We start from the raw sequence: 21,216 nt of genomic DNA, 5'->3' as shown, positions 1-21,216 counted from the left end.
GAGAATACCGCCCCTGATCTTTTTCAGCGCGCAACTGCTACTCGGCCAAAGATCGCAGGGCACGATTCTAGCTCATCGTACCTCATTTTTGCGAGCAAGGCTACAATTGCGAGTAAGAAGATGATAATAAAGCTCAGCTTTATATTTTGAGAGATAACTGACCCTGAACGACAACAAGCGTCAGCCACGGCGTTCCGTTTTCAACTTCATGCATGTTTTTTCCCGCATCGCGTGCGTGTCCCAAATATTGTGCTTGCTGTAAATGCGAAGTCAGGCATTGACAAGATGTTTTTACGTTATGTGGGGGCAAATTGGTGCCTCTGATATTGACAAACCGCCAGATTTATTCCAGGGAACCACCCGAAAGTGCACATTTTGAATTGGAGGTTGGGCTTCACCTCATGACACGAGCACCGTGCGTACTAACATATTTTTTTTTTTATATCTGACAAACTGTTCCGCGCAAGTCGACATTTTTTTTAGGGCGTGTTTTTGAAATGTTTTCCTACAAAATGTATATTCTAATTTTTTTCTACTACCGGTGGTTTGATATACACAACTCCTTTATCATGTTTTTCGGCAACTTGACAAAAATTTTGGTTTTGATATTTTTTTTACAACTATGATATATAAAAACCTTTAAAAAACTGGTATTATTGGAAATTCCGTTAAATAATCAGCATTTTGTGCTCCTGCATGTAGTGCCTAACCAATTCTTTAGCAGGAAAAAAAATGTTTTCTTGGACCCCTAAAATTAGTCAATTTTCCGGCAGTAGCGAAAGAGTTAAGGGGCCTCCTAGGGCTCAACTTGATCGTCCACTCTCTCGCTCTGCACCCGTGCTTCTTGCACACCACGCACACCCGCTTAGTGGACCCAGTTCTCAGCGTATAGGCTTCATTCCGTGCCCGTCTCTCTCTCCTCCCTCACGTGGCCTGTCTGCTGCTGCCCTGCTTCACGCACAGTTTCTCTCTTTCCCCCCCTCCTCCTACTGCTTCTCTCTCCCTTCTCTCGCTCCACCCCCTGCTGGCACTCTCACCACTACCACCACCACTGTGGCCCAACCGTGGCCGGGGCAGACGGAGACACCTGCGTGTGCTTGGCAGGTCCTGGACGCTGGGCGGGGAGGACACCGCCCTGGGCATGGGGGACTCCCACCTGGCGGCCCTGGCCGAGACGCCCGTCACGGGGGAGCCACCTGCCGAGAGCCCCCTGGTCGCCAAGGTGCGTCGGCCACGTGCGCGAGCCTTGCTCCCCACTTAATCCCATGCAATTCCTGTCCTCTAATCTACACTTAAAAAAAAAAAACTAAAAAAATCGAGGACAAAACCCACACCAACAAAGCTATCGAGGGGCACAGAGTGGACGATTCAAATGGCCGCAAAAAAAGGGAAGTTAAAAGCGGCTATGAACGTCGTCACGAGAACTTAACTGGCCATCCATTTTTATGCAACGCATGCAACCTTTGGTTAATTTCGACAAGGGCAGAGCAATTGTTGAGACCCCTGCCGGAGTCTAGAAAATCACTTTGATGCATTTGCTGTGCATAGCAGTAATTTCCAGCATTATTTTTGGGGAATGCTAGCACCTTCAAATTGGCTTTTAATGCACAAAGCTGTCACTGTCGTTATCAAGAGCCACAACCACTCATACGCCAGCAATGAGGGGACCACACACTGGTGCACCAAGCACAAGCGCAAGAGAGGAACTGTCAGTTGTGAGTCCCTGTTGCAGTTTCTTAGTATGCCAGCAACTATGAGGTTTATTATTATGTTAGTCTCACATGGGTGTTGCAAAAAAACAGTTCCACATCTCCAACACCGAAACCAGTACTATGGCATTTGGATTTCTTTTCTGCAGGCATGCTGCTTTTTTTTTTCTCTCTCTACGTCTGCGTGGTTCACTACATTTGTATCAAAAGTGTAACACAAACCAGCCTCATTGCTGGCTGTTGTAGTATTTGCTGGCATATGAATGCATTAAAGAGTACGCATGTAATAAATGGACACCTCATATTGGAAATGAAAATTTCTGATTTTTGTTTCCCTGTGTAAAAAGAACGAGTCCTAACGAGTCCTTTTTTTGGCCAGAAAAGATGCAGCTGAAAAGTGTGTCTTACGTGGTACGCCTGCCACCAGGAAGATTGCCGGCAGGTAGCCACTGAGCTGTGAAAAGCACTTTCATACCTGCTAGTTGTGGGGGAACAAAAAAGAAAAGAAAAAGCGGTCTTAGACTTGCTTCCTGCAAAGAATGCACCACACACATTGAGCTTATTTCGGCGAAGGGGAAGCAACTTAAAGCATGGTTCATGCGGGTCCTTGAAAACCTTAAAAACCCTTGAATTTGAAAAGCTTCTTTTCAAGGCCTTGATTTCCAGAGAACCTTGAAAATCCTTGAATTTCACGAATTCTTCTTTTTTATTGATAACCAGAAAAAGCAGCATGAGGCTACGTAAGGACTGAGTGAGGATTTTCCCTTGGTTGATCTTCTTTAGCAAATAAAGGTTTGCATTTTGTAACACGGTGAAAGGGCTTATCCGTGTAACTCTAACAATGATTAGAAATCATCGAAGAAGGAAACGTCGCTGGCACCATTGTTTTGAGATGGGGCCAGTCTGAATGCGTGTCCTCTTATTGAAGCATTGGCTTTATCAGTGTTCCCATTTTTTTGCAGTTTTCTCATTGTTTCAAGACTACATTTTATGCCGAACATTAGTCTTAGTTTTGACAGCGGAGCTGCTTGAAAGTCCCAATTCCTGTCATAAAAACCAGCATGAACCCTGTTAAAGGGACCCTGAAGTCAAAATACAAGTTGCTCTAGATCAATAGATTAGCCCGCCGAGAGCACGAGTGTAGTACCACTCTTACGCGTAGGTTTGTTTAAAATGAGGTAGGAAATAGAGAAAATATGAAGACAGGTGCCACCCTCACTGGCTGTACCGCGCAACTTGCACCGGAAGTGCTTAAATCGTCTGGCGTGTGCAGCGTTTTTTCTGGCTGCCACTGGATGGCGCTAGTTGTCATGCTTGGGCTGGCGGTTCCGCTTTTTGAGGAAGCGGGTGAGCTACTCACGAGTGGTTGGTTCAGTGCCAACATTCGCGGCGCCTTAAAAGGACAGTGTGTTTTTCTTCAACAAAGCATCGGTACTGATCACGGGCCCATGAAGGAACATTTTGCTTAGTGATCCAAAGCTGCAACGGACGGGGGAGTTCGGGAATGCACGACTGATTTGACCTTAACTGTCCAAACCACTCGATACGGGGTAGCGTTGTATTCAATTGCTTCTATGACATTATGTACATCACCGCTGCCTCGCTTGCTTCTGGTTTATCGTGACACAAACAGCGACTGCAGTCACTATTCGCGCCACATTTGATCAGCGTTTGATTAGCAATTTCTCAGCAATTAAGGTATCTTTCTGCACCGAATCAACGCTAAAATGGCTATGGGAAGGTCAGGCTTTCGTAGAAACCAGCTTGCTGGTCGCCTTCAGTGTTTTCTTAAACGTTCACTATTCATTAGTGTGAAATGCTTAAAAATTTTCGAATGCTGAAATTCTGATCAAAGCAGATATCAAATTAGGTGTTATTTGGCTGAACGTAAAAAAAGAAAATGACCATCCAGATGTGCCTAGACTTGAACCGTGGCCATCACCCAGATGCGCTTCTTGATGCAAGGTGCCCTTAGACCGAGCGCCCTTCAGAATGCTTGTGAGATCACTTCTTTTATTCGAAGTCTTCAATGGAGGTGCATAATTCTACTGCTCTTGTGGGCAGGCTTCATTATGCCTCAAGCACAACCAAGAGTGCACACTGGCATCCGTGCTACGGTACCATGCGCTGATGTGTAGCCTTACGCAGTCATCTCCAAGGTTACAGCACATCCTTTGTTCTCAGGTGCCAATGAACTTACCTGATCAAGAAGACTCCTGCAGGGAACTTTCAAGACCGTCATCAAATGTCACCACTGGTGGTGCTGTAAAGCAGGATGGCAAAATGGATTTTCAGGCGGTGGGTACTCTGACTGCAGTGTAAGCTCAGCCACTTATCAATTAATATCGGTTCAGATAACGACCAGTTCATCTAGTTTGTTGCTTTGATCTAACCAGATTAACACACTGAATAACTCATTACGCTGATGCCAATTAAGAGTCGACTTCTTAGCAGTCTCGATAATTGGGCAGGTGTTCAGGTGGCATGAAGCTGGGAATACGACAACTTGAAAGGCTTAACTTGTGGACACGAATTCGGAATCTCCTCTTTGGAGAGGAAGAGCAGGTCAAGATACAAGGAAATTTTTGTTTATAGCTGAGCATGCATAAACCGTACCTTATGATAAAACTGGGACATGGGAGGCACGGGCAAAGGAGTAAGCAGCATTGAGCTGAGAGCAACTGACTGCGCTGCATAGAACTGAGGTCCCGTGGGCATAAATTGCGTCAAAACCGCTGTGTGTGCCGCTCGCAGGCGGCCTCAATGGTGGGTGTCAAAGGCAGCGTGAATGCCTTCAGCCAGCCTAACTAGTCGGGATCCTTGGAACGTGACGTGTCCCCAGTCGGAAATTCCTCTCCCCCTCGTCCTGCAGGAGCAGCAGGAGGAAGAGCGCAACAGCAGCCCCGTCCCCACGACCCCGCCGTCGAGCGCGACCAGCTTCGTGACGCCCCCGCGGCCCGTGCCGCGGCCAGCCCTCGCGCACCGCCTGTCGACGGGCAGCTCCTCACCGGCCAACCTGGCGCGCACGCTGGAGCAGTCCAAGGAGTTCCTGACATCCACGCTGAGCCCCCTGCGGGACGCCTGGCAGCAGATGGACCTGTCGGGGGCCGCTGCCTCGCTCTCCTCCACCCTGGGGCTCAAGACGCGCAAGTTCTCCCTGGGCTCCAAGATGGCCTCCGTCACGCGCAGCTCCACCTTCCACGCCAACCACAAGGCCAGCTCGGCACGCTCGTCACCCGCCCGCTCTACCTCGCAGATGGAGTCCCTCGTAGAGCAGGTGGGTGCGGGGGCCATCCCTGGGGCGCACTGACGATGATTGCTCGTGAGCATCGAACTCTGCTTATGTTGCCACCAGCCCAGGTGCCTCGAAAAGCTGAAGGCTGCAGAGACTGCATAAATTTGAGTTTGACCACCTGTAGAAGTGCACATGACTCGGTCTACAAGCTTGGCCTTTTTGGACTTTTTTTTTTTTTTTTTTTTTGTCAGCTGGCAATTTCAGAGCAGTTACTTTATCTCACATGTTTGCTTTAAGTGATGTTCTTTCAAATGAAGTTCATTCAAACTGATTCTTCAGTGAAATGTGCTGTTGGGCTGGTTGGTGCCAAACACCTCACAAAAAAGCGCCTAAAACCAGACATACAGAGGAAAGGAGACAAAAAAGTGCGTTTGTTCATCTCCCTTCCTCTGCGTGTCTGATTTTATGCCCTTTTTTTGTAAGTTGCCACTCAAGCTGTGTTTTGCAGCACATGGTTACGTGGAAGGACCTTTGAATGCATGCTTTCACGCATTTACATAAATGCATGATGGAATAAGCATACCACTATCATTGTTCCAGAAGTGTTTGTTTTTTCTGCTTGTACTGTCTATGAAAACTATTTTTCATAGACGTTATGGGCTTAGTAACATATCCTAAAATCTAGTATTTGCAAGAATCCATTCATTTACAGCTGAACCCCTGAGAGAAAAAGTACCACATTTTCCTCAGTTCTATGCACATTTCTTTTTTTTAATCTCTATGCACATTTCTTTTTTTTAATCTGTCATGCCTAAGGGGGAAGGAGTCCTTAGATTGAAAGCACATAAATGTTAAAATGTTAAACTTAGAAATTTTCCGAACTGTAGTCAGAGTTTAAAACCGGGAACTACTTAAAATGAAGAAAATATGAGAATCCTGCCATATATAAGCCACAATGCCTTGCTGAATTCTTGCTGCTAGCACTATGAATGCAGTCTACCGAAGTGCCATTGTCTTAGTTGCCAGTACACTCAATGCTGCAACATTCAGGTTTCCTCAATATCGCTGTGGCTTTTAATACGAAGGGTGCTGCTGTTGCAAACCTTCCCGCCCCTCCCAGGATCCCCCGCCACCCCCGATGCCAAGCCCCCGGGCGCCACCGGTGGAGTCCACCGTGGTGGTGGACGGCCCCGCGGTGGCCACCCCTCGGGGCCTGACGCGGTCCTCTACGCTGCCCTACTCGCCGGGCCGCCGCTACTCGCCCCAGTGCCCTCCCCCCCTGGCTGCCTCCCGGGAGGCTCCCGTGGCCGGTGGCCAGTCCCCGCAGTCGTCCACCTTTGGGCTGTCGCGGCTGTCGGGCCGCCACTCGGAGTACCTGGTGGACAGCCTCCGCCTGGCCGCCACCTCCATGGCCTCCAAGCTCACCGAGATCCGCCAGTCCCTCTCGGCCTCCAACACACCCACCCGGGGTGAGTGGAGGCATTGAGAGCTGCATCCGCCCGCTTTTAGTGCATGTGTGCCTGAATTTGATGGTAGCTTTGGTTGCAAGCCTTCCTTGGCAATCTTTGCTATTTTTACCTTTGGTTAACTCAGTTCGCAATGTTCATGGTGAACACGTTTCATTGGGCACTGCACTTGTGCACAGTAGCACTAAAGACAGCCATCCTGAGAACCTACGACAGTCGAGAGACGGCGCAACTGCCCCCACTTACAGCAAAGGTGTGAGATTAAAGCTTCTGCACAACTTATATTCCAGTGCAGCACCAAAGTAGCACTCAAACCTATCATTGGCCTTTGCGGCATGCTGGTGGAGTTGCAGTTTAGGGCCAAGCATCAGAGAAACATAACAGACCAAACATAAATTTAGTTTGTTCATTTCTTCACCATTAATTAGTGCAGCCTACTGGATAATTCGACTTGATCAGGCAGTTCTGCAGTGCTAACGGGAGTCATCTGCATAGATAATTTGCTTTTTCTGTAGGAGTAAGTGAAATAAGGTGGCAAGACATTCCTGGGTTTGGGGGGGGGCTTTTCCTTAAGCGTGTGGAGTCTGGTAGGTGTGAATGCCTTTTGTCATCTTATCTGCTGGTCGTATTGTTGCAGTTGTGTTGTTTAGTCGTGTTTTCGGTTGCCGAGCACGTTCATGGGGCACAAAGGCAGTTGAAACAACTCCTTGCAGGCTCGTCGTACTCCCTGCCTCGGGGCTACGAGCACCTGCTGCTGGAGGACGATGACCAGGACAGCTCCCTGTCGCTCGAGTCCAGTCGCCGTGCCAGCATGGACCTGCTGGTGGGGCATGGGGGAGACGACGCCCTGGAGGACCTGGCCCCAGAGGACAGCCTGCTCATGGCGGACAGCGTCATAGGTCAGCAAACACGCACAGACCTCGTGTTTGGCCCTTTAGCTGCCGGGAATGACGTTCAGGATTCGCCAGTGAAGGAAAGGAAAGAGCCTTAGGATCAAGGCCGAAATGAAGTACAGTTAAACCTCGATGTAACGAACTTCAATGTAACGAAACCCTCGATGTAACGAACCACGGAATTTTTCGTAACTTCAAGTGTATGCACACCATGTATTTTCACCCTCTGTGTAACGAAGTCCCGTTTGCCGGAATTTCAGTGTAACGAAGTTTCATGGAGAACTAGGCACGAAATTTAAGTTGTAGAGGTATATTTTGGGAGACGCAAGCGCCAAAATGGGGTCTCGATAAAACGTGAACGGCAACACGGGCCGCCCAATGCCGCGGATGCAGCGAGCCACGGGTCTGTGAGCGAGCCCCTTGCCTGCAAACTGCGTGGCGTGCATACACGGCTGGCGCACTGTTTTTGTTTCTGTCGGAGCTTAATCGCCTACGCGGGCATCAGCGTGAACCGCATGGAGCGTTTTCTCCCCGCAAAAACTCAAAACGCCACCCGCAAGCCACAGGCTCGCTGACGCAACCGCGGAGACCACCCGCGCTATGTGGGTAGCTCCAGCGACCGCTTCCAACCGCTCGCTGAAAAGCAAATCGAGGGGCAAATGAGAGGGGCACGCAAGAAAAAAAAAAAAAAAAAAAAAAGCGGATAACGTTGGCGAAATTTTCACAGTAAAACGTCATGCGCGCCGCTTACGAAATCGACATCAAACATCCTCCGCGGTGGTAAGCCTAATCGCCTCTTTCAGGGCCGCCGCCGCCGCATGCCGCCGTTTTGCCCTTCGTTCGAGTTCGCTCATGCTTGTTGGGTTTCATCGTTCCAGCAAGCATTTATGAATCTGTATGAGCCTTGTGCGCGCATTTTTTTCACACCCGCATACGCGATTGCGCGCCGGCGGCGGCTTCTGCGCCAGGAAGTGACTCGCGCTGCACGCGGCAGTGGGAGGAGCCTCACCAGTTTCGCCAATGGGGAGGCGCGCACCCTATGGCGGGAGCTTCGAAGCGCTCAGGCATGCCGAGGATATTTGATGGGCGCTTTCGTAAGCGGCACGTATGACGCTTTACAGTGAAAATTTCGCCCATGTTATCCGCTTTTTTTCTTGCATGCCCCTCTCGTTTGCCCCTAAAGTTGCGTTTCAGCGAGCGGAAGCGGTCGCTGGAGCTACTCACATCGCGCAGGTTGTCTCCGCGGCTGCGTCAGCGCGGCTGCGTCAGCGCGCCTGTGGCTTGCGAGGCGCGCTTTTGCGGAGAGAAAACGCTCCATGCGGTTCACTCTGATGCCCGCGTAGACGATTAAGCCAATTAAGCTCCGATAGAAACAGAAAGAGTGCGCCAGCCGTGTATGCGCGCCCCGTTTTCTTCTGCAGGAAATGCTTCACGGGATGAACATTTCATTAAAACCGCGAATTTCAATGTAGCGAAATTTCAATGTAACGAAGTAAATTACGAATTTTACCGACTTCGTTACATCGAGGTTTAACTGTAATAGACGTTACTGAACCAGCTTATTTTTTCAAGTGGTGTCAGGCTGGGTGCTCACTCCAGATGTGGCCGCTAAGGAGGAGGGCCAGTGAGAGAGTTAGCCGCAACAACCACCTATGTGAAGTCCATATGGCATTGCTTCTTCTACGTAGGCTCTGAGGGGTTGGAAGTGTTTGGGCCCAAAAGAATTTTAAGCCGAGCCGCTGCTGTCAGAACTTGGGTGCTGTAGGCTCGATGGAGTTTTGTGAACCATTTGTGGCAGAGTTGTACCTCTCATCTGTGCTGAGCATTTCAAATGGGCAATCGCTTTTACCGAAAGTCAATTAGATCTCAAAATAATTAAAAATACCTTCGTATCTTGTGCCGACAACAACAACAAAATTGCTGATCAAAACATTAATAATATTAGGATGTAGGTAGACACTACAATGTATAAGAATGCAATACTTGCTTGATTGGTTGACTGACTGACTGATAAGTGATGTTCATCTAACGCTGTACTGAAGAAAAAAAATATACGGCCAGTTACAGAAAGAACTTTACCGCCAATTGCAGTCCAGTGTACGTAATGTGCCAACTGATCAATAAAAACGAAAAGGAAAAGCTTTTTTGAGTTGAGATCAAAACGCCTGCTGTGTTGCTTGCCGTATTCATTGAGCTTTATTCTTCAAAGCAAATTGTAACTGTAGCTGTCCTAGGTCCCGAGAGAATTGTGTGGAAAACATGCAAGGTGGCCAGATAAGTTGCTCTGAGAAAACAAGAAGTTTAGATATGTAGGCAAAGATGGTCATTAAGGGTCTTTTGGTTGTAACAGCTCGGTAAATATTCATGATAGGGCTGTAGTGTTTTTTGAGTGTTTTCTTTTGAACCTATAGATGCTAAATAAATACACTACCCGAATAAATCTGTAGTTCTCAGTAATGGCATACCTCATTGCTGAAGTGTGGCTGAGCCATGTAAAACCCCAGTGTGAGCTTTTGTGCTTGACTGGGCAGGCTAAGCGGTTGTGCCTGTTGCCACCCAGGTGGTGCCGTGCCCTCCGGTGGGGGCCCCTCCTCGCTGCTGCGTGTTCCCCCGGAGCCCTCGGAGCTGGGCGGCAGCGGTGGCAGTCGGCTGGCCCTGGAGGCCTCGCTCACCTCGTGCTCCCAGTGCAACACCTGCAAGTGCCTGCTGTACGACGAGGAGATCATGGACGGCTGGACGGCCGACGACTCCAACCTCAACACCAGGTGCGCAAGGGCCAGGGGTCGGGTCGCTCTGGGCCGACATCAGGGTGGTCAGGGGTGCTGCCGCTAGTGGTGGTGGGGCTCTTGTGCAGTCATCAAAGCACCTGCTTGACCGCAGTGAATAGGCGAAGGTGGAGCTGTTACTAGGAGAGCATCTTTGGAAAGGGGTTCGTGAGTTATTGCGAGCCAGTTTTTCTCGTAACTGCAGCCTTCAATAATTGCTACAGACTTTTTTTTTCTTCTTCCCTTTTCTCAAAAATCATTTTTCCGTCTTCGCCCTCAGGTGCTACTTCTGCAATGGAACCTTCGTACCTCTTCTCACTGTAAACATCAAGGTGAGTGCTTTCACTGCTACACTTTCAATACAGGCACCAAGTGTGTTTATGACTGTGTGCCCTTAGGGAGGGGGGCCATCGTTTGGCTTTCCACCGTGTTCCCGTCTCTGTACACCCCTGATTGAGACGGTGTTGGTCACCAGGGGTGCCTTGTCATCACAACCATGATTATGAAGTAACAGAGTTTGAGCCTGCACACTACTTAAACAATCTAAAGGAGCATTTCGTCGCCGTAGTGAGCAACAGTCATGCCCTTGTATCACCCTGGTATGTTACCTGTGTAGTAGCGAATATGTGTAGATCCTTTCGGTCGCTGTCGTCGTTCAATAAACACCACTACTCGTTTGAGTGCAAAGGAAAACAGCAGGATTTCTTTATACAGAAGCACAGAAGGTTACAGCGTTCCGTCTTACATGCTTTCAACGAACCCACTGCCCCCCGCTCCCCCGCCGCCGCGGTCCCTTCTTTCGAGGGAGAGGGGGCCACGTTCCCCGGTGAAACAAGAACCATATGTGGCGCGCGCGTGGACCCCGCCGGTGGTCCCAGTTGACAGCCCCCGGCGGCGGCGGCGCGCGCTTTGCTTCGTCCATTCTCCCGCTTTTGCGGGGTTTCTTTCTTCTTCGCGTTCTCAGACTGAATTCGTCGCAACAACCTGTACCTTTTCGACAGTGAACTCGCATTTTGCTGCCAAATCGTTAGAGCCGTTTTCTCATACGTAAGGCTTCGGGAGCGCTACACAGCTAGTACTGCTCAGTAGTTAAGGTTCTAGTGTAGATAGTTGGTGCCATTTTGCTAATGTCCTGTAACCTAGCCTACAAACCAAATGTGCCAAAAATTGGTGCTGCTAGAGTACGTGTCATTAAACAAAGCACAGTGGAGTGTTATTAGGATGTAGTAGTTGAGCTCTTGACGTTGTTCAGGGAAGTGACATGAAGATGAAGCTTTACGTTGCCATAAAATAAGCTGCCACTTCAGTTGACACAACCTAGGTAAAACGTGAACGCGTCCCCCGTGCTACAGGTAAGCTTCCACCGTGTGTTGTGTTGGTTTTTTCTGGTTGCTGGCATGTTTGTCTTCGTAGTTGCTCGGTGACTTAAAATAAGCCTTGCAATCAAAGTGAATGGGCATGGTGATATTGTAGGTAAAAATGAATCTGGTTCAACTTTTTCCAGAACACCCCGCTCCTTAGGTGCAGAGAAACTTGTAGCTAACCAGCCTATTTGCTTAGGGGATGCCAAAGAATTGGTAACCATTCCACACACATGTGATGCAAAAATAGCTTCATGGAATAGTCACCCACGGAACTACCGCCTTCTAATCATCCATCTGCTAGTGCACCTACGTCTTTGGCATCACGATTGCTCACCATCTTGCACTGCTGGTCACACAGGCATGCATGACGTTTGTGCAAACATAATGGTCTTCTCATAACCATGTGGCATGGTCGTGAGGAGCTGACTATAACTATCTGTCCATTGCGCTAATGTATGGTAACAGCACACGTGGCCCAGGCCCACTACTCTGTCACCTATTTTGTTCGCAAGTTCCTCGATTACTTCCAGACCTCGTTGTGTGAACTGCTTTGCCTCGACAGGACTACCGGGTGGAGGAGTCCCCGGCTGGGGGGAGCCTGGCCCCGTCTACCGAGAGCCTGCCCAGTGTGGCGGGCCTGTCCTCGCGGCTCAGCCCCGAGCGCAGCCCCCTGGCCAAGGGCACCAGCCCCGAGGCACCCACGGGTGGAGCAGGCCGGGGGGCCGGAACGCCCGACGCCCGTCGGGGGGATCTGCAGGCCAGCAGGCCCGACAGCATCGACAGTGGCAACGACGCCTTCCTGCTGCTCGAGGACAGCCCCGACGCCCGTGAGCAGGGCCTGGACACACGACACGGGGGCTTGGTGGGCGTTCTTGGGGAATCGAAAAGAAGGGGAATGCAGGTTATAGCTAGACAAACCTGTTGCAATGCTCTGTCAAGAAGAAATGCAAATGTAAAAGGTGTGCAGTGTGCACTGTTTAGGATCTTTGTATTACAGTTGAACCTCGTTATAAGAAACCCTGATATAGCGAATTATCGGCTATAGCGAACTAAATACAGGCTTTGGTTGGTCACGCTTTATTTCAATGACACTTATTCTTTATAACGAAACTGATATTTTGAGAGCTACACGATGTCGGATATAACGAAGAAATATTTGATCAGTAGGCTGAGAAGCTAATTGGAAAAAACCCCGTAGTCTTAAGCTGCAGAAGTATAAAGGCCCTTTTGTTCGTCGACACTGTGGAAAACTTAATCCTGCTCAGTGCTGTGAGTATCCACTAGATGAAGATCACACCCTTCATCAAATAAATAAAGACGCAGTCCTGTTTTGTCAAGTGAACTCTGTTCTGTTGTTATTTCATGTACTGTTGTTCCGGTTCATTGAGCTCGAAATGCAACAAGGAGAAGGGTAAGGGTTACCTTGTGTACAGTGGGTTCGAAGCCTCAAAAAATGCATTTCTATATCAAGTATTTTTTGTGCGAGCCAGATTGTCGATTTGTTATAACCAATTTTTACCTCTACTGTTATAACGAACATCCGTTATAACGAACATATTTGTTGTCCCGATACTACTTCGTTATAACGAGGTTTGACTGTACATACCGTAAAATTCCGACCCCCCAGCAAGTCGAAATTACCGGCAAAGTGGAGGGGGCACTATCCCGGAACGGCACCGAAATTCAAGGTGGCGGCCACAATTGTTTTTAGGAAAAAAAAACGCAGTGCGTGTGGTTTTAAACTTTTATTAGGAAGATGAACTTTTTTACGCAAATGATGTTACTGTTAGTTACTTTGGAAGCCATGGAAAAACTTAGCAGCAAAAAAAAGAAAGTTCGCAGCACTCTGCTGATCTGGTCTTCAGGTGCCAAGGCTTGATCTTACTGCTGTTCGTCACTTTCGAAACCATCAAATGACTCCTCAGAGTCAGTGCAAAAAAAACTTCGCCACACTCGGCTTGCAGCCCGGTCTTCTGGCGCCACGGCTTCGACATCTGCCACCCCGCCGTGCAGGTCGCCGTCCTCGGAGCAGAAGTTTTGCTGCAGAAGATTGTCGAAATTCTTCTCCCATTCCCGTATGCGCTTTCGGTCGAGCTTGAATTGCCGAGAGGTCTGGTGCACGTTTTTCCCGTGCTCTCGATGCCATTGGATCATCTCGATTTTCTTTGCAACTGTGTAGGAATGCATGACCTATCACCGCCAAAACAAAGAAACAAATGGCGCATAGCGTTTGGGAAGCAAAGTTGAAGTAGGATTGGATTGGATTGGATTCTTAGACTGGATGCGGCAAGCCAGTGTTGCCTGGGCGCGGTGCGGGATAACTGCGCAGAGGGATGGGGTGGGGGGGCGCTTTCCCGGAACGGCGTGGAAATTTGAAATTAGCACTGAAGTGGGTGGGGGGCGCTTGCACGGTTGGGGGCGCTTGCTCGGAATTTTACGATACATGGGCAGATTTATGACTGAAAGCTAATGCTGTCATCAGTCATGTACCCTCGCCCGAGAATTTTCAGTAACATCTCATTCAGAACACTCTCGCTGCAAAGTGCGTTCTGCAATGCCTTTAGTGAATCCAACGAACTGAATGTATGATTTCTATGACAGAGCAGACGAGGATATGCATGACTCAAACAGCTTGGAAGGCGTAAACTTGGTTTGGCTGACGCGTGAACGTTTTCCCGCCCCATGCCCTGCAGCATATGGTCCTGGAGTGGCCGACTCGTGCCCCGAGTCGCCCTTGGGCAGCCCACCTGCTGAGCTGGCTGGCACCACGTACCTCACCAGTCCGAACAGCCGAGCACTGTCGGCTCCCGTTGACATCCCCATGGCCGCTTCCAGTGAGGGCCTCCTGATGGTGAGCACACACACTGCTTGCCGAGCCTTCAGCCACTTCAATCAGATTATTATGCTGCACTCTGAGCACATCATAGCCCATACATTGGTGGTTAAGGGGCCATGGGAGTGTTGGCTACAAGTGCGTGCAGTCTTTCATTGGGCGTCACCAGCGTGTCACCAGTGCGGTCATGCCCCTCCGCTGCAGGTCAGCCCATCGTCTGGCTCCAACGAGACGAGCGAGCGGGCTGAGCACCGCACCCGGCGTGTGACTGTTGGGGACGCCCCCCTGGGCCTGCGCACCTCGGCAGGTCGTGTGGACTCGGCCGAGCTGCTCCTGGGCTCACAGCCGGCACCCAGTTCAGCAGCCCTTTTCAAGCTGGGATCCGGTGAGCAGGGGCCCAGGGTTGGCACGAACATGCTCCAGAGGCACACTGAATTCACCCGTTGGATCGATTAACTCTTTCGTTACCACGGGAAATTGACCAATTTTTAGTTGTCTAAGAAAACTTTTGTTTTGTGCTAAACATATTGGTTAGGCACTTATTGCAGTGACATAAAATGCAGATGATTCAATGGCCTTTCCAACGACACCAGTTTTAATATTTTTTCCATTTATAATGTTTGCAAAAAAAATGATCAAATTCAAGATTTTTGTCCAGGTGTCAAAGAAAATGAAAAAAAGGAAGCTGTGCATAACAAACCTCCTGTAGTAGAAAAAATTTAGGATATACATTTTGTGGGTAAACATTTAAAAAACCCGTCCTAGAAAAAAACTGGATTTGCTCGAAACAATTTGTCAGATACAGTCGAACCCCTTTATAAGACACACGTACCGGGCAGAAGTTTCTGTCACTTATGAGAGGTTTCTTATAAGCATGGTCCCATGTTTTCACTAAATGATCAACCCGTAGTTCAATGTGGGTACCGTGCGACTAAAATAAGCACTAAGGAAGGCTACAGCTTGTTGCAAAAGGCTTATTCCAATTTGTGTTTCGCCCCCAGAATTTATGAAATAGTTCTGAATCTTTGTTTGCTTCATGACTGTATTTACAGTTTTTTACAACAGCTTACACAATCTTTCTGTTCTTTTTCACTGTCTGCAGAAGATGAAGAATCGTAGATGTCGAGTTCACAAACCTGATGAATAGCCAGAGCGCACAGATTTTTTTTATATAGCATTTATTTGCCACACAGCATAGATGAGGGAGTATGAGGTGGGGATGAGAAAAGTTGATCAAATGAACCACGTCTTCTGCTGTGTGCTCTGGCTATTTATCAGGCATGCAGGACTCAACATCTGCGATACTTCTTGATTGGGAAGTACACGATTGGGAGAGCCCACTGCGCACTCCCAGTATTCTTGGCTTGTGCAGAAGCCCGCATGCATGGTCGTGCTCGTATGCAAGGCGCTAAGCTTCTATTATTTCTGTATGTTGCATTTCCACTGGCAGGGCTTCTCGTCGTCGTTTCATGGCTGACTGAGCCACTGTGTGTTTGCTGAAGTCATAATAAATAGCAACTGCGGGTGTCTGTCATCCCCTTTGACTCCACAACAGACGCAACTGCAGTTAGTACCTGGTGGCACGACATGTAATGTTAAAATGTCTGTTACAGGCGAGATTGTTGACCAAAATTCAAGAATAACTTTTCCTTTAGGACCAACTATCTTCTGCATCCAATGTCTGTTATAAAAGAGGTCAAATTAGTGGGAAAGATAGGGCGGCCATTCATGTGGGTAAATAGTGTCTCCTATACGCAATTGTCTCTTACATCCATGCCTCTTATAATGAGGTTCAACCGTATCGAAGAAAATGCCAGCACGCGTGGTGCCCGCACCTTGTGCATACCTGCCTACACTCCCGAATTGTCCGGGAGACTTCCGAATTTCAACCACATCTCCGGATTGTACGAATGCTTTCTCTAATCTCACAAAAAGGGCTCACCTAATCACACGCGAACCTCAGTCATCCCTGCTGTGACATTTGCGGTGCTGGGAAAAGCACTCGCCTCATACTTTTTGTTCCTTGTAACCATACCGTAGGGTACTGCTAAGTACATTCTGGGCACTATAGTATCGGGCACACTGTGCATCTGGGCACTGCCAGAATGTTAATTGTAGGCTACAAACGCTGGATCCGAAATGTGCTCGCCACTGGTCTGAAAGAAGGCGAGGGAAAAGGCACCACAACATTTGCGTCTGTCTGTCTCATGATGCAAGAACAAAGGGGCTCGGAACAAACACCCTTGACCCCTTCGGATGCCGGTCTCCAGTTTAACTTGCGAAATGTAAGGGGATAAACTTTTAGTGAGCACAAGAGGAAACTAAACAAAAACCACCCCACCCCACCTGCAGCAATCTCCCGAATTTTCATGTTGCTAGGTTGGCAGGTCTGCTTGCGGCGAAGCCCAACCTTTTTTTTTTTCAAATTTCGCAATTTTGGATGGTTCTCTGGAAGAAATTTGGCGGTTTGGCATAATTAAAGACACCTCTTAGTCCCCACGTGATGTACAAACACCTTGTCGGTGATTGCGGCCAGCACAAGATTCAAGGCAAGCAAGCAATGTGAAGAGATCCACTTGGAGTTGGAAACTGAACTCGGTGGTGGATGCTTGTTGACGTTCTGATCGTCACTTACATGCTAGAACTTTCATTTGCAGTTTATGCTCATCTTCTGACTCACTATGGTAGCCCTGCTTGCAGGAATAAGGTGCGATGCACTAGAATCATGGCCGGCAAGCATTCACCAAGCACCTGTCGCGCTATTATTGAGAGAGTTCAGCACTGTGAGCCTCCTACATTGCAGTGCCACCTAACAATTTCGAAGAGAAACAATATCAAGCCTTTTGGAGACTTTGTCAGAATAGACAGTTTGACTAAGAAGTGACACTAGACCTCCGGAAACACCCTCGTACAGAACTGAAACTGTCCGGTGAACAGCTGGCAGTGTTCAAGGCCGATCAAGAGCGCTGTCCTCCTCTGAACTGATATCCGACAACTTGGTGTTATATTTCGACTTTCAGCTGAAGCTGTTATCGCAGAAATAATGCATGGGTGAAGTGGAGTCACGAGCGGCGTGCGTTTTTTGAGGAACAGTAGCGGGCAACAGAGGCGCCATGGAAAATCGGCTTGAAGTTGGGTAACTGCGCAGTAGCGCCAAATATGGATTTCGCAGTGCAAGAAGGAAACGAAAACTGCTGGACACTGACTGAAAATGCCAGGTTCACTTGTAAGATACGCGGGGGACCTTCGTAAATAAGCTTTGGCAGAATAAAGCTACTCTTTCTCCAAACCAAAAATCACTAGTGAATAGCTGGTATCATATTCAGGTAATTATCACTTCTCAACGCTGTTGGGTTACAAAGCTGACAACATAATTTGGTATTTGGCGTGCTAGGAGCCTTTTAATAAAAAAAAAATTGATTGAAATGCAGCATAACCACAAGTGGCATGCTTTTTTGTCAAGTGCAGCAGGCTCGCCCCCTTTTGTGAAAACATAAGCACCTAAGGTGGCAAAAAACGCCGTCAAAAATTTCAGTATCGCTGAAGCGGGAAAATATAAACTGATTCTATAAGTGTAGTGCCTAGACTAACCAATAGTTAGGTGTACGAGAAACGACTACCACATGTTGAAATCAGCAATATAAAGCATCGATGACTGGTCTAATAGCATGGTAACAAAAGAGTTAAACGCTGTCTGGTGCCGTTTAAATGACTGCAGATTGGAAATTTAGCCATCGTAGTGCCATCTGGGGTTTGACATACCGTGTTGCGGATTTCTAATTTGTCGCCAACATGTACAGTCTAGATGATGTTGATAGAGGCGCCGAGAAAGAAATGGCACGTTGACAGGCACGAGGACTGCAGCAGGCACGTGTATGAGTTTGGAACGCTGCGCTTGGACCACCGTACACGGCTTAGCGTTGCTCTGGAACGGCGCCAATAAACCCTGAAGAAAGTCTTTCCTTTTCGTATCATACCGTATTAACTCGTGTGATGAATTCACTCAGATAGTGAACTCCCCCCCCACGCGCACACACACACTTTTTTCTTGAGAATTTACCTTCGTGTTGTTACCTTGCATAAAAAATGCAGCGGGAATAGAAAAGGCGCTGTTCAGTACGTTTTTATCTTGGCATGGTTGCTGATGCCGTCGACGATCGCAGTAACTTGATATCGTGCCACAGTATGCGCAGAAATACCAAAAACCCATTCTAACAAAAACAATCTCAACAGTAGCCAGAGACGCGAGTGCGATTGCTGTGGCTCATAATTTAAAAATTGTGTGCTTGTGAAGCAACACCTGCTGAGCACAAAACAAACTTTCTTGTGTATAGTGCCATGAAAGCGCTGCGGCGTGCAAACAAAGCACCAAACGTGCTCCTTACTGTACACTCCTTCCCTGCTCTGTGCTGTTCTATGACTTCACCATTGCACTCCATGGTTTTGTTGTTCAGCCGTGTTCCAACCTTTTTTGTGCTCATGGCGCACAGCGTACGATGGTCCAGTACATCAGCTATTATGCAGTCGTTTTTAAACTGAAGGCGATGGAGCATGTGTTAAAGTGTATTAAAACTGTGCGACTTCAGTGCTGACCCAGTGCGTATACGCTACTGGAGCAAACAAGAGGTTTGGGCGATGAACAGGGATCGCCGTGTGTTCCATAGGCCCAAAGGAGGGAACTTTCTCGGTGTGGAAAAAGAAGTTCTGGAGTGCCTTGACGGCACGGAAGACATAGCGCTGTGGGCCGACAAGACGACAAACTTTAAGCTGCAAGCGACTCAAGTGAGGAGGACAGTTTCGATGGCAAGTAGGGGGACGATGGAGAGTAGGGGGCCACTAGCATCTGTGAATAAAAAAGGAATTTGGTTATATAATTACCTACATGTTTTCACAGGAAAGGTAGGGTTTTGACAGCGCTTCTCTTACCATCTTTATTGTATGAAATTTTAACTTTTAAAAATTTGTTACAACTATTTCGCGGATAATAAACACTCCCTAAAAATTCATGCCGAATTTAAAAAAAAAAAAAAGAAGGTGGTTTTATTATGCGAGTAAATACGATAATTACGCTACGGCAACTCATCTGGGCTTCTACCAACTCAGCATGCATGCTAACTTTGTTGACATACGAGGGTAATTTGATCAAGTTGAGTAAGCTTTTATGAGAATTTCCATCCGGTGGAGGTGCCATCACCGCCGTCAATGTGTATTTTGATTCATTTCACAATCTACTTTTGCGACGGGATTAACGAATTAAGCGCTGGGTGGATTACATGCTTAGCCCCGAATGGAGGCCGCGTGTTTAAATGAATTGCTTAGAGAAAGGAAAAGGGGCTTAACTTGTGTTTTTACCATACTTTTCAAGCCACTCTTTTATAGCATCTGGAGCTGGTCACAAGTGGCAATGCACTGTGTGGCCCTAGTTGAGCCTCAAAATGTGTGCGCCTTTCTAGTGCCAACCTGTGTAGCCGTCTTCTCCCTGCAATCCCCCTCTTAGTGGTTCCTCTCTGTGTCGTGAAACGTGATCGGTTTCCGGGTGTGTAGTACGCGTGAGGACGTAGGTCATGGCCGCCCTCCCTTGCAGTGAGCCCCTCGCGGCTGAGTCTCTCCCTGGGGCCCTGCGTGCTGCTGGAGCCCCTGACGGTGCCATACCTGAGCCCCCTGGTGCTGCGCAAGGAGGTGGAGAACCTGCTCGAGCACGAGGGCGACGACTGCCTGCTCAGCGCGGGCTTCGTCGACCACCACCCCATCCTCTACTGGAACCTGGCAAGCGTCCCCCTCTCCCTCTCTCCGTCCCCTAGCAGCAGGCACTGGGGGAACAGACGGGGGAACGTTGTGCTGAGTCCGTACTTTTCGTTCCCTGTAAAGGCTTCCAGTATAGCTATTTGTAGGCCTTGCCTTGCCACTTTATGAGAACAACCTGTGCCAAAATCTATGCCAAGTTTTCAGCGCTGGGTGTGTGCACTGTCTATTCTGTGCTTTTAACATGATCACGGGTGCAGTATAGTGAGGTACTAGGGAGGGGGTCAGTGCCTACCCGAAAAAGTTGGCCCCGCTTTGCAAGAACACTGAATGAGCAGCAGTTACACCAGGACGGCCTATGACAGGCAGGGGTGGGCCTCTTTCCCGCAGGTGTGGTACTTCAAGCGGCTGAATCTGCCCAGCCATCTCCCAGAGCTGTGTCTACAGGCCGTTTCTCTCATCAGGGAGCGCCAGGTGAGGCCGTCCCCCAAGGTTCATCGATTAAAAAATTGCTCCACTGGGCAAGGGTCAGCGAGCAAAAGTGTGCGGCTGCTCTTGCAGCTATTAATGCCTTTGCACCAAACAGCCACTGCTATGGAAGGCTCCAGCTGTTGATATGGCAGCGATGATGAAGCTGAGGTCAACCTGGGAAAGAGCTGAGTTGCTGTCGAGCCTCAGCTCAGTTATTTCGAGACATAACTGCCTCACAGTCCTCAGTGTGTCATAGCTATGCTGGTGCAAGCTTGTGTGGTAGAAGTTTGATGTTCGAGTACGGTGCTGTCAAGTAAAAAGCAGGAGTTCCTGTGTGATCACCAGATCATAAAGTGTGCTTACTACAGTGACGCGTCTTTGAATGCCAGTCACTGAGTGTCTGTCACTTAGTAAGGCTGTGCAACTGACCTGTGAATGTCATTCACGTAAAAAACTTCTCTCAAAAGGAGCGAACAGCCTGTGTGGGGGGCCCAGTTTGTGCAAACCATGCTGCCCAACGTGCAAGTGAAATTCTATGCAGTGTTCAGTCATTAATGCAACATTCATTGTGCTTACGCAGATCATAATTTGACACAAGAAAGGGGATGTGTTGTCCAAAATACAATGCTTTTTTTTTTCGTATCCAGTAATTCTCTCTCTCTCTCTCTCTCTCTCTCTCTCTCTCTCTCTCTCTCTCTCTCTCTCTCTCTCTCTCTCTCTCTCTCTCTCTCTCTCTCT

General features: G+C 48.5%; 1 protein-coding gene across 11 annotated transcripts in view; it reads left to right on the top strand.

Moving 5' to 3' along the window:
* Crag (DENN domain-containing protein Crag) overlaps positions 1 to 21,216 on the top strand; it is an 80,148-nt gene that overhangs the window by 50,111 nt on the left and 8,821 nt on the right. For 8 of the 11 annotated variants that reach the window (XM_077699204.1, XM_077699199.1, XM_077699203.1 and 5 more), the window contains exons 26-37: positions 1,078 to 1,222; positions 3,894 to 4,007; positions 4,582 to 4,986; positions 6,065 to 6,413; positions 7,124 to 7,309; positions 9,864 to 10,068; positions 10,349 to 10,400; positions 11,995 to 12,259; positions 14,126 to 14,283; positions 14,470 to 14,650; positions 19,850 to 20,031; positions 20,398 to 20,481. In XM_077699204.1, coding sequence (XP_077555330.1) covers positions 1,078 to 1,222; positions 3,894 to 4,007; positions 4,582 to 4,986; positions 6,065 to 6,413; positions 7,124 to 7,309; positions 9,864 to 10,068; positions 10,349 to 10,400; positions 11,995 to 12,259; positions 14,126 to 14,283; positions 14,470 to 14,650; positions 19,850 to 20,031; positions 20,398 to 20,481 — 2,326 coding nt within the window. The remainder of the gene's footprint in view (positions 1 to 1,077; positions 1,223 to 3,893; positions 4,008 to 4,581; positions 4,987 to 6,064; positions 6,414 to 7,123; positions 7,310 to 9,863; positions 10,069 to 10,348; positions 10,401 to 11,994; positions 12,260 to 14,125; positions 14,284 to 14,469; positions 14,651 to 19,849; positions 20,032 to 20,397; positions 20,482 to 21,216) is intronic. The other 3 variants (XM_077699206.1, XM_077699209.1, XM_077699208.1) reach the window with 3 other exon arrangements.

This window comes from Haemaphysalis longicornis, unplaced genomic scaffold (assembly GCF_048455015.1).
Source record: "Haemaphysalis longicornis isolate Haplotype H1 unplaced genomic scaffold, Haemaphysalis longicornis Haplotype H1 scaffold_2, whole genome shotgun sequence".
Classification (NCBI taxonomy): Eukaryota; Metazoa; Arthropoda; class Arachnida; order Ixodida; family Ixodidae; genus Haemaphysalis; species Haemaphysalis longicornis.
This window is presented reverse-complemented; position numbering and strand designations above follow the sequence as displayed.